Raw genomic sequence first — 12,753 nt, 5'->3', positions numbered from 1 at the left:
GGGTCCAAACCTGCCCACGGGCCGACCTGCGGTGCTGCTGGTGAAAGGAGCGTTGGTTGGTGTATCTGAAACCTTTTGCTCATTTTTAATACACTCTAAGTTTTTGTTCCTGGGCTACAGATGGGGATCTAAATGACATACTGAGCTAATGAAGACACATGACTGGGAAATGTGTGACAGCGGGGAATCGGCCTCTGAGCTCCAGAGCTCTCGCTCCCAGGAAACGACTTTAGTTCCCGTTGCGGGTCCCCGGGGGCCGAGGCCGGGCTCCCCGTCCGCAGCCCCGTGCCCGAGGTCGTTCCTGTGGGCTCGAGTGGTGTCTGTGTGACCGACCCTGCCGCAGCTCTCTGCTGTGGTGCTCATGGCACTCAGAGGGACTGTGGTGAATCAGGCCTTTCCTTGGGTGGGTTAACCATGGCCTTCTGCAGTGAAATGGGGTTGCAGAGGCCGGGTCAGTGTCCGTGTTGCGCAGGTGGGCTGGTCCAGGTGCAGAGGTGAGCTGCCGCAGAGCCAGCGGGTGGCGGGTGATTTCAAACCTCTGGCTGAGGTCTGGAACAAGTTTTCCTGGGCTCCTGCCAAGACAAGCAGACATCAAGCTTGTAAATCAACAATGATGCCAATAAAAATGTGAGAAGAGGATTGCTGGATAAACGGCATAGTCCAGGTGCTGCCCGTGTGAGTTCCCATCCATGAGACCGACTCACACTTTCTTGCTCGATATCCTCTTGCTCCTCCACCTCCCACTGCTTTACTGTAAGGTCCAAGGTTCTTATAGCAAATACTGAAGGCGCTGTTTCCTCTGTAGGTACTGTGTTATGTTTGGGTTGCTGTCAATGAACATCTCCTGGGATGTTCGCCTGTGTAACTCAGGGCTCTTTGTGCTTGAAAAAGGGCAGAATGCCACGAGTGGAAGGCACACGTGGCAATACATGATCTTGTTCCATGAGCAGAAGTGACTGTACGCAGGAAGGCCAAGGATGAATCATATAAGTTTTGCATGGCCCTTTGGAACCTCTGCTGAAGTTCTCCGAAGGGCGCTCTGAGGTAGTTCAGCCGTTTGTAGGGACGTACCCCAAACAGACCTGTCCTTGCTCCACCAGAGGGTCCCTCGTCCCATGAAAAGCTACTCAGGCTTGTCCTTCCTTTCCCTTAGATGCTTTTATCGCTCCTTCCCTGCAAAGAGTAACTTGTGTGAGTTGTTGGTCTTTGGTGATAGGGAAGGGGCAGGCAAAGGCTGAAATGAACTCCCAAGTGCTGGTTTGTGCTGGGATCTTACAAATCTTCTTTTTGTTTCTTTATTTTAGGTAAAGCAGATCATGGAAGAAGCTGTCACCCGGAAATTTGTACACGAAGACAGCAGTCACATCATCGCCTTATGTGGTAAATGACACACAAAAGCGCTAACGCTACGGAATCTCACATTTCCTGCAGAAATGGGTTTTCTCTGCTGGTACACGCAGGGCATTCAGTGTTGGAGATCGTTGCTCCCCACTGTGCTGAGTGCTGTGTTACATCAGTGGGGCGCTTGGGAGACTGAGGTCTAGGCTTTGGCATTGTGGACGTTCTCGTGTATTTTTTAATATGATCAGTGAGCCTTTGTGTTGGCAACTTTTCCTCATCACTGTATTTTGGAATTTGCATTAGCAAGAAAATAAAATGTAATTGGAGATAGCACATATACCAACGGCAGCTGGTGTTTCAGAGCTCTGTGAATCAGTCACAGTCGGAGTAAGTTCTACAATTTCCTGGTGGTTTGCGTGGCCCCCGCAGACTCAGACTGTGGGCGCTGGGGACACAGACCCCCGTGCGCGTGGGAGCCCACAGCGAGCGCTCCCCTGGAGGCTGCGCCGAGGGGGACCCGCCGAGCGTTCTCTAACCTGGCCCATCATTACTAGGGCCGGTAGAAGACGAACGCTATTCATCAGACTTTGGTGTGTGGAGAAACATCACAGCAAGAAACTGCTGAGAATTAAAGCCGCGTGCAATTGTAAATATGTAGGTTGGCCTGGGAATTCTGGGCTACTTTGTCATCTGGCTTCAGATTGAAGACTTAACTGGGAGCCATGCTGAGAGTGGTTGGAGAACAGCCATCACCTGAACGCTCTGGGTGTCGCAGAATGGAGCGTTTGCAGCCAAACACACCCAGTTATGTGCTGGTGATGGTGGAGAGGTTAGGAAGAGTGGGAGTTAGGTTTGGAGATGTGGGCTGTTCAGATGTGCTACTGAAAGCCAAAGTCTGAGAACAGGGAGCTTTTCCTACCGTGACGTGGCAATTCCAGCGTGCTGTGCCGCGTGTGGCTGTTGTGTGTGCACAGAGACCGCGCGTGGGGCTGCTCGCTGATCCCAGCTCATCTTTACTTACAGCTTAGGGAAATCCATCCCCTCTACGTGTTCAGTGTGGGAGTGCAAGATTAGGCCGTGTTCTCCGGCTAATGTTTTGTTGCTATTAATATAGACTGTAGCCGTTTCCTCCATAGAGGTTGTGGTTATGTTGAATATTCCCCTTTTATCTGCTCTATATTTGTACTATACAGAGGAGAGAAAGTCACTGGGGTAAATAGTGGCGGGCTGGGAGCCGGTGAGGGAGCCCCGTGCCCGCGGCGGGCTGCCTGTCCGATCCGGAGAGCTCCTGCTGCCCTGGCTCTGCGCCACCTTTGAAATTACATTCTGGGTTAGAAATTGTATTCTGTGAGATGTGCTGCAGCGTTGGTGTAAGGGGTGGCGAGGTGGCAGCTATTTCTGTTAGTATCTGCTCGGCCATAATTCGCAATACTGTAAAATCTTCTTAGTGTTTCTCCCTTCCTCCTGCTGGGTTCCAGGTGGGTTTGTTTTCTGAATTCTGTAGGGTCTGAAGAGCTAATGGCTCTCCATGAACTGCCTGTTGCTGCCCAGCAATCATACCTGTGCTAAGGAAGCATTCCGGCCGCACCTGCGCTGAATGGCGGATTAGTGAGCTCTGAACCCGGCGCAGGGGAGCGGGACGTTCTGCCGTTGCCTGGGCGGGGGAGGCGCGGCGAGCCGGGCGGGCTCTGCTGCGAGCGGCTCCGTCCCCGCCGCCGCTCCGGGGCCTCCGCAGGAGGTTCTTCCCTTCTGTTTATAATTAGATTGGCTCGGTACATGAGTCACTTTCAGTGAATCTTCGTTATAAATATAGAATTCTTGTGAATCATTTTACTCTCCTGCACGGCTGAGTTTAGCAACAGTCTCAAACGCATGGTCGCTGATTTTCAGGGCCTGTCTGCAGCACTAACTGAAAATGTCCAAGCTCCTAAATGGTGAAGGTGCCAATTAAATGGTGTGTACTGCAGTTTCCGCACCCTCCTTGGGTGCCTCCGTGTTATGGTACGTGGGGAGGGATGAAACCTCTGTGCGGGTTGGTCGTACCCGTCCTGCGGGAGAGATGCGTTGTAACCACAGTAACTGCTTATGATCCACAGCCTTCACCTGCGGGATCTCAGAACAGCAGCACTGGCATCTTCATCTCTAGGGGAAGCACCGAATGCAGATGTTTTGCATTTGTTCTCAACCCAGGTTGTAGCCCAGTTACATGCGGGTTACTCCTCCATCCTGTCTGGTTCACAACTGATCAGCTCTGTCGTTCAGAGCCGTCACAGTTCGCACTGTGTGCCGCGTGCTACCGTGTGCCGTGCTGCGGCAAAACCTGCCCCTTCCCTTGGGCCCCAGGGGACTGTTGAGCCAGTTTCACCAGTATCTGTTGTCGGTCAGAGTACAGTGACCCGGCCCGGCCCGTGGCCGTCGGCAGCGCGCTCTGTGAGCGGGGACGTGCAGGCCGGGCTGCGCGGTGCCGTGTCCATGGCGACGGGGCTGACGCAGCCCGGCGTGGCGGTGCCTGTCACCAGCGCGGCCGAGCTGTCCTGGCCGCTCCCGCCCTTCCCGGCTTTCACACTGCTGAGGGAACGGGGAGGGAGGAGGAAGGGTTTCCCTGTCTCTGCGGTTACCTGGTGTGTATTTAGCCGCAGTCAGCAAGCAGAGTTTTCCAGTCCGGTGTGTTAACTCACTGCGTTTGTCTGAAAACCACCTGCAGTTTGCTCAGCCTTCCCCTGCGCGGCTGCTCGTCTTCAGGGCTGACAGCGACGTGCTGCTGTGAGGCACATCCTTTCTTTGGCGGGTGGCTTGCAGGGCTGCAGGCGCCATGTGCCGGGTGGTAGGTAAACGCTGCCGCGCTGCCTGTTCCCAGCGTGGTTTCTCCACGTGCTCCTCGAAGCTGGAGGCAGCTCCTGCGGCGGCGGCGCTGGGACCCTGCAGGGCGGCGTTTGGGGACAGCGGGCGCCTGAGCTGCCGCAGCGCTGCGACATGCACAGGGGTTAACCACAGAACATGGTTACTTGTTGTTATCCCATTTTGCACAAGGTTAATTGTGTTTGAAAGAGAAGATCTAATTAGGAGCCGATGACTGCATGATGCTGGAGCTTGTGTTCTGTTTTGTCTCGTTCAGGACCTGAAATCCAAGCAATTATCAGAGTCACCAAACGTCATGATTGCCAGCCCCAAGCAATGAAAAATCATGAGTCAGAGATCTTTTCCTTCATGGCCCTAAATTACAAGACGGGATTAAAGTTCATGACAGGAAAATAAAATCAACTGAGGAATAGAAGTGTATTTCTTAAATACGTTTCTTATCCAGTGGCATGCCTCAGGATGGTAAAGCTTGCAGAAGAATATCAAATATCCACAGGCTTGCAGTAGAGTCGTGGAAGGCAGCAGTGTGGGAAACTTCTCTGTTTTTAAAGTGAGAAGTAAGTTCCTGATAGAAGCCCTTTCTTCGCCTCCTGTTTAAAGTTTGGCAAGTGTTCCCAGATGTCCATGAAAGGAGCAGGAGATGGACCTGCAGTTAGTCTGGAGCTCGTGTTTGAGGTGTGTCCACATGCCACGCGTTCCCAGCACGTCAGCTGGTGCTGCAGCCCCTGGACCAGCCCCGGCAGGAGGAGCTGCCCCGGGCTCTGCGGTTCTGGTGGTGCCGCAGCCCCTGGACCAGCCCCGGCAGGAGGAGCTGCCCCGGGCTCTGCGGTTCTGGTGGTGCCGCAGCCCCTGGACCGGCCCCGGCAGCAGGAGCTGCCCCGGGCTCTGCGGTTCTGGTGGTGCCGCAACCCCTGGACCAGCCCCGGCAGCAGGAGCTGCCCTGGGCTCTGCGGTAATCGTGGCGTGCTACAGAGGAGAGGAAAATAGAAGAGTGAATATTAGCTGTGATGTGAAATCAAGCAGTTTTCGAACTGCACGTGTTTCTTAGTCTGAGAAGTGAAATATCTCTCCTGCTTTTTAGAGAACCCTGCTAAACACTTTACGGCAGTCCTGCGCCATCAGATTCGATCACATCCAATTATTCAGAGAACCTTCAGTGATTTTGATTTCGCCTTAATAGTGTTTAATGGAAACACTTCCATTTTCTGAAGGGTGTTGTGATCTTTGAAGTCTAATGGCCAAGACTGTAAAGAGGAGCGGTCACCAGCCTCCAGCGCTGATGTTCCCAGCCGGAGGCGTGTCTGGAGCTGAGGGCTGCCCGCTGAAATAGCCTCTTTCCCCAGGGGTTCACTGAAAAGCCGATGTCCTGCCTGTGCGGCAGGGCACGCACAAGCAGCTCGAGCCCAGGTGAGCTCAACCATTAAACCACAGCCTTGGGCTGCTCCCCGCTGTCCCCTCCGCAGGCTCCGTGCTAAGCCTGGCGATAGAGCCGGTTTCAAACAGGGCAGGTCTGTTACTGCCGAGGTAACGCAACAGCAGCTGGAGACTGAGCAGCTGATTGCTGCCTTATCATCTTCCTCTTTTCATTTGTTCTTATTGTCTCCAGCCTCATGAGTTCTATTCCCTGTGCACAGTTTCCATGAAAACAAGGCATTTAGCTGTGGTGTTTCGTCCTGTCTGAGGAAAACTTCATGTGCCAAATAAACCCCACAAGTAATCCTTGCACAGGCCTTGTTTTTCTGTGCTTACACCCTTGCAGCCCCCCCCGGAGCTCTTCTTTCACACTCCATTAAGTCACGTCACAATGTTCATGAGGCAAAAAGAAAACTGCGAGTTGTTCAGCTGGCCCTGCGAGATGCAGCCTTGGCTGAGTCAGAAAAATGGGACGTTTTTCAAAGCTTGTTGGGGAGCTGATTACTGGACTGTAGATCAATAACGTATCTGCACTTAACTAAGCTCAGTGGTGGGTACTGCAGGGACGCTCCTCCAAACCGGCTGGAGTTCATGAGTTTTTAGATGCTGCTGTCAGCCGCACAGTCCAAGGGACTCACCTGAGCTGTGCCAATGGACTATTCCTGCGTTTCCCGGGGTCAGGTTTGGACATATTCATTGTTGTGAGCATGGTGGCAGCAGGCAAGCTCAGGATCTCGGCTTGCAGCAGTTATTCATCTGTGTGCATGCACACTATGGGTAAAAGCACATGTATTTGTGTACAAACTACCTGCTTGTAAACAAAACTCCCTGTTGATGTCTTTCTGATGGCATCAGTTCCTCCAGAAGCAGCTAAATGTCCATCTCTCTGTGTCTTTCAAGAGTGTCAGATTCCAAAAAGGGAAAAATGGTTTCTTTTCTTTCAAACAGGTAAATAACTTCATTTTCCTGTCCCAAAGGTTCTTCTAACTATAACCCCTCCAGTGTTTTGTGCACTGTCTTTTCAGGCAGCAACCTGAGCTTTGCGCTGGGGGAGGACCTGGTTTTGGTTTCTAAAAGATAAAGTGGGTTTGCAGAAGCCCCGTTTACCTACCCCTGCAGCTCTCTTCCCCCAGAATTGTACTTGGCAGCATCGTTTTCCCTGCTCCCCTGTTCTCCGAGCGTTGTTGATGTCGCGGTTGCGTGCTGCTGGGGTTTGCGTGGCGCTGGCTGCGGTGTGTGCTGAGCCCTGCGGCCGTGGGCAGCGCTGCTGCGCTCCCTGCCCTTCCGGTGTCCAGCTGAAATCTCTTGCCGTTCCTGACGCCAACCAGCAGAACGACAGAAGGGGGTTATGTTCAGGAGAGATGAGTTCAGTTTGCTTCACCCGTTCCACACGGTGAACGCCAGGAGCCTGCGCAGGGCATAGATCTGAACCACGAGCCGGCTGGAGCGCCGTGGGTTCTCCTGCGATGCGGGAGCGCTGGGTGTGCAGATCCCTGCCCTGGGCCACCCGGAGCTCTGCAGGAACAAGCGTCTGTAATTGCTGCTTTATTTCTCTGCACAAAGTGGGCTTTTACTCAACATGCATTTTGAGGCAACCCAGCAGCTGATTCCAGTGTCTCCCTGCAAATAACCGCTCCGTGGGCATTACCGGCAGCTGGGGACTGATGTTGTGCCAAGTCCTTGTGATGAGAAATGTCACAGTGGAATAATTAAATATTGGGGCTTTAGGGACAGTCGCTGTGGAAATTGCCCTCCGTGGCAGCTGCAGCATTTATTAATAATTAAAGCTGTGCCTGCTGTGCTTTTCACTAAATTTGTTTCATTAATATTTTATTGTTTTAAAGAAAGAAAAAGCCAGCAGCGAAGGTGGGAAGAGAGCTTGTTTCCTAAGCAACAGCAATGCACTTCTTTGCAGTTATTTTTAAAGGCAGGTTGTTTCATTTAAGATTTGGAACCAGTTATTGCTGCATTGCTTCAGGCATCCAGAAAGCTGCTTTTCTTTTCTCGTTTTCTTTATTTCCAATTGAAAGAGCAAAACAGTAGCCGGGTTAAGAGTTGTTGTGATGGTTGCCAGACAGGATCTGTGACTGACGTGCAGAGCATCCTCGCGCTGTCGTCGCGCTTTGTTGTCCCCGTGCCGCTGTACCTGGCCCTGCAGGGCCCGGCAGGCGTGAGCCCCCGCTCGCCCCCGCTGCCGCCCCGTGCGCCGATGCTCCTCTCCCCGGCCGCGCAGGGGTGTCGTCAGCACCGGCTCCCACTCGCTCCAGCCCGGGCTTCGCCGTGTCCACCCCCACGTGTGCTCTGGTGGCAGCGGCAGTGTCCTGGTATCGCCCGTTGCGGAGCGGGGTCAAGCAGGGCTGTGCCCCTGTGCCCCTGTGCCCCGCTCCCTTCTGGGGAGCAGCGCTGCCTTCGGGCTTTTGTGCACAAGAGGGGTGAGGAGGCGGGGGGTGTCTCCCGAGGCAGCCGTGCTGGGTGGGATGTGCCCCGGCGTGGGAGGCAGTGCCGGACCTGCCCTCGGGAGCCTGGTTTGGTGCACCAGCTCGTGTGCCAGCAGGTGCACAAGAGCCTGCAGGAGCCGAGGCCGCGGGCACTGCTGCGTTGTTGCCGTGCAGCGTCTGAGCCCGTTGTTGGTTTCCTCCTCCCCTGGGTTTGGCCCGAGCAGGACTCTCTGAGCACCCAGCGGTGAGAAACACCAGGACGGTTATTCCAGCCCCAGGCAGCACAGCCTCGTCACGGGGTTATCGGTGTTCATGGGGTTGTCGGTGTTCACGGGGTTATCGATGTCCGTGGGATACGGTGCAGGGACACGGGGACTTACCGGCCGGCTCACAGGGGGACAGGGCTGAGTCATCTTTCTTCTCTGCTTCCAGTTAAACCTGCACACAGAGAAACTGCTGATAAGTGCCTCGCTGCCCCGTTCCTGATGGCCAGTCCTTTAAGTGTTCACGAATGCTGTTCTCTCACTGCAAAAAGTGGGATAAATGTATATGTATTTTCTTCTACTTTTTACCAGTCTTACTGTCTCTTACTGTGTGACTGTCTCTCAGTAAGAACGAACCATATTTTTAAAACTTTAAAATTTAGGATACTCTGTCCATCCAAAAAGCAGTTTGTTGGTGCTGTTTAAAGTGAATCTGGAAGGTAATAAGCAATTAAATGAGGGATCACACAGCAAGGTGAATCACGCTGTTTTACTCAGAGCGGTAGTGGGTGTTGAAGTGTACGAATGCCTTGTTGTACCTCTCAGCGAGGTGTTATTGGGTTACAGTGGCACGGAAATAACATGGACAGGCCAGCGTTTCTTGTGTCCGCTTTCTAACACAGCGGCAACTTTGTCTGTCCCTGGACGCAGAGGGGGGTGGATTTGCATGGCACCAGCATTTATGCTGAAGACATCACTTGAACGCTGTGAACGCGCAAATGCTCTTATTTATTACAAAAAGATGCCAAATGTCTGGCAACAAAACAAGGAAAACCCAAGTCCTCCGTTGTCAGTAAGTACAGGGGTCGTGTGTGTGTGTGTACTGGAGCTGTCCCTGTCCCTGCTGTCCCAGCGCTGGAACGAGCCCATCACAGCTCATCGCCATCCTGGGCCTTTGCTGCGCTTGCCAACAGCGTTTACGTGACGTGGTTCAGATCAGGCAGCTTGAGCAGAGACTATTGAGATCATACAAGTCTCTTGTTTCATTTCAAGATTAAATTGGAGCTTTGGTTGCGGTGGTTCTCATATAGGCTTGTGCCACAAGGGAACATATAAAATCTATTCTGAAGAATTTGCAGTCTAAATGAACTCAGGACTGGGAAGGAGGAGAGAGAATGCTGACCTCTCTGTTCTACAGAGAGCAGATTCAGGGTATACGATGGGAAGACTTGGCTTTGCTAACTCAGGTTAGTTGTATCTCACTAAAAGTCGTTAAACACGAGCAATCCCAGATCTCCAAGCCATCAGGACTGAATTTCACTGGCTGTCTCATAGGGAAATTAGGGCTTTCAGTGGAAATGTTATCTTCTGACAGTTTTATCCAGTGCTACTTGGCTTGAGAACAGATCTGCCTGCACCGCTGAAAGCACAACAGTGGCGCGGTTCTCCCACCGCGCATTTCCCATTTGTTTCTCTAGTGCCGTTTTCCGCACTCTAATAGCAAATGGTTGTGCTTTCTGAGCACGCATTGGGTTAATTTGCGTAGTGAGGATGTGACAGCAGGAAGCCAAGTAGGTTTTTATTTTTTCCTGAGTGATACGACACAACATGTGAAGTTATTGACACCTCAGAAATGCTTCTCTTAATTTTTTTGTTCATTCAGCAGGTCGTTCTTCAGTCTCACAAAGCAATGGGGTGGTGGTGCTGGAGATGAAGGGGCCTCTCCAGTCACCCTGCGGACCCGTCCCTGGTCCCCGCGGTCCCAGGCGGAGCGCGGTGTCCCTGGCGCCACCAGCCTTGCGGGGACCCGGTTGTGTCCAGGGGCTGGGCAGTGCGGAAGGGTCTTTTCAGACACAGGATCTCAGGTATTACAGGGTTTGGAGGCTGTTCAGTACAATAAGGAGGGGGAGCCTCCAGGAAACGCTCAGCACCTGGCAGGATCAGGCGTCAAGTGCACCAAAATACCAAATTCCAAATACCAAATTCCAAATACCAAATTCCAAATACCAAATTCCAAATCAGTGCCGAGTCTCGGGCGGGATGCAGTGCGCATCAGAGCAGATGGAGTGCCATGTGTTACTCGTGACAAAATCCCTGTGGCGATGGCGAGTGCAGTTGGGTGCAGGAGTGCCTGCTGCTGTTGGACACCCCAGAGCATCGCTTGGGCGCCGAAGGAACCGCGGCCCGGCCGAGCAGACCCGCGGGACCCCGCACACACCCTGTGGGCAGCGCTGGGCCCCCCCTCCCGCTTCGTATGGACCTCTGCTCAAAACAGCAGCAGTAAAAGCAGATTTCGAGCTCATTGTATCTTGAGTTGGGGCACCTGGTTATGCTGCAAGGAGCTGAGAAGAGGTTTTGATTTGGCTTCATTTTCAGTAGAATCAGGAATTCTTTCACAGTGATATGTGCAAAATGGGGTGAAAATACTGAGACATATTTCAGTCCTTTGGTTCATTTGTGTACCAACATTATCAGTATCTTAGAAGATGCTTATTGTTGCAGATGAGACACATGCTTGCATCATGGGATTTTGAGATCTGGTCTGTCTGTCTGTCCATCTCTCCCCCCATTCTCTGGACGCCCCCGCGTACCGGTGGGTGTGAGCAGACGGTGTTCACCCGAGGGAGGGCTGAAGGACAGCGGTGCCCGTAACTGTGTCCCTCCCTCCCTCTCCCGCAGGGGTTGTGGAAGCGTGTCTCCTGCACATGCTGAAGCGCAGGGCTGCCGGCTTCCTGCGGACGGACAAGGTGGCCGCGCTCTTCACCAAGGTGGGCAAGACGTTTGTGGTGGCTGGAGACGTATGCAAGAAGGTGCAGGAGCTGCAGCAGCAGGTGGAAGGCAGGTGAGGCTGAGGTCTGCGTATCAGCAAAATCCATACGATGTGTGTGCGGCGCGGAGATGACACAGAGACTGCTTGGGAAAGGGAAGGAGTCTTTCCTGGCCACACTTGTTCAGGCTTTGCCTCTTCAGTGTCTGTCACTTGAAGGCAAATGTGTGTCCATCCCTGCACTGGGCTCTGGTAGATTTTCTGGGCAGCAGAAAGCTCTGCAGAAAGGAGGGACGGCTTCCCATAGGGTTCAGAGCCCACTAGAGCAGCCCCTGCGTCCTGGTGGGCACAGCACTGGGGAAGTGACGGTGCTCAGCACTGGGGAAGCGATGGTGCTCAGTGCGCTGGGCCTGGTGCTGCGCTGGTGCTGCGGGAAGCAGCAGAGGCCTTGGCTCTCAGCACGCTCCCAGCTGGCTTCAGATGCTCATTTGCTGTAGGTCTAGTTTCTCAGTTTGATGTTGCTTCTCTCTCAGTTGTCTTGTTGTTCTGTAGGTGGCAGGAGATAGGATCTCACTGCCAAGACACCGGCACAAGCTGTGCTGTAGCTGTGCTGATGCTGTATGGAGAGAATGGGAAGCTGCGCCGGTGCCACGGGCTGCGCCGGTGCCACGAGCTGCGCCGGTGCCACGAGCTGCGCCGGTGCCACGAGCTGTGCCGGTGCCACGGGCTGCGCTGGTGCCACGGGCTGCGCCGGTGCCACGGGCTGCGCCGGTGCCACGGGCTGGCGCGGCAGGGCAGGAGGTCCTGGGCCCGCTCTGCCTGTGGCGGCTCAGGCTCAGTCCTGCTCTGTGCCTGGGCCGAGCAGCCGCGTGTCGCCCCGGGGCTGGGGCTGCTGCTCCCCGAGAGAACTGGGAGAAAAGAGTCTTCTCACCCTCCTCGCGGTGGCTTTCCCGGCTGTGGGGCTCTGCTTGGTGTGAAGCAAACTGCTGTTCATCAGATGCACCTTGTTTTCTGCCACACTTTGCATTTTGTTTTGTTCGTTCTGTCGGGGTGTATGTTCTGCCGTGGATTTGCAGCCTGTTCCTTTCAGCCTCATGTGTAGGAACTTTGGAGCAGCTCAAATGTTGGGCTTTTCCTAAAGCTCCAGAAACCAATAAGGCATTTTTGGTGGGTGATTGTCTAGCCCAAGATACCTAATACAGCCCTGTTTGGGGGCCTTTTTAGAGCTTGTTTAGCATATGTCTGTGAATTAGATAATCTTTACAGACTTGTCTTTGTAACTCAGAGCCAAGGCATCCTCAGTTATTAGTTAGCGCCATGATTTTCAGAAAGTCCCTGCGGATGGCCCGACTGCAGCTCCACGGCCCAGCGGCAGCGCTGGTCAGTGCCGCAGACAGCAGGTGTACGGACACACGGCAGATACACCGGGTGTGCTCCGACACCTCCTCGCGCAGCTTTCGCTGCACAGCTTCCTGTGACACGAGTCCGAACTCTGACTGCTTTGGCTTTGGCTCCTTCTGCAGGAAACATCAGCCCAGTGGGCAGGAGCCCCTCAAGAGACAGGGATCCGCCACGAGCAAAGCACCCGTCCTGACGCCTCAGGCCATCAAACACATCTGGGTTCGGACAGCGTTGATTGAGAAAGTGCTCGACAAGATTGTGCAGTATATTGTTGATAACTGCAGGTAAGGAAAGAATCAGGAGCGCAGGGATTTGTTGGACTGATGTGTTT

The 12,753-nt window shown here is 53.6% G+C and overlaps 1 protein-coding gene across 10 annotated transcripts in view; it reads left to right on the top strand.

The window, feature by feature from the left end:
* SGSM2 (small G protein signaling modulator 2) overlaps nt 1-12,753 on the top strand; it is a 37,527-nt gene that overhangs the window by 4,694 nt on the left and 20,080 nt on the right. For 5 of the 10 annotated variants that reach the window (XM_065036606.1, XM_065036612.1, XM_065036607.1 and 2 more), the window contains exons 2-3: nt 10,934-11,096; nt 12,545-12,706. In XM_065036606.1, coding sequence (XP_064892678.1) covers nt 10,934-11,096; nt 12,545-12,706 — 325 coding nt within the window. Of the gene's footprint in view, nt 1-1,304; nt 1,381-10,933; nt 11,097-12,544; nt 12,707-12,753 lie in introns of all 10 variants that reach the window. The other 5 variants (XM_065036615.1, XM_065036614.1, XM_065036616.1 and 2 more) reach the window with 2 other exon arrangements.

Source organism: Columba livia, chromosome 20 (assembly GCF_036013475.1).
Source record: "Columba livia isolate bColLiv1 breed racing homer chromosome 20, bColLiv1.pat.W.v2, whole genome shotgun sequence".
Classification (NCBI taxonomy): Eukaryota; Metazoa; Chordata; class Aves; order Columbiformes; family Columbidae; genus Columba; species Columba livia.
This window is presented reverse-complemented; position numbering and strand designations above follow the sequence as displayed.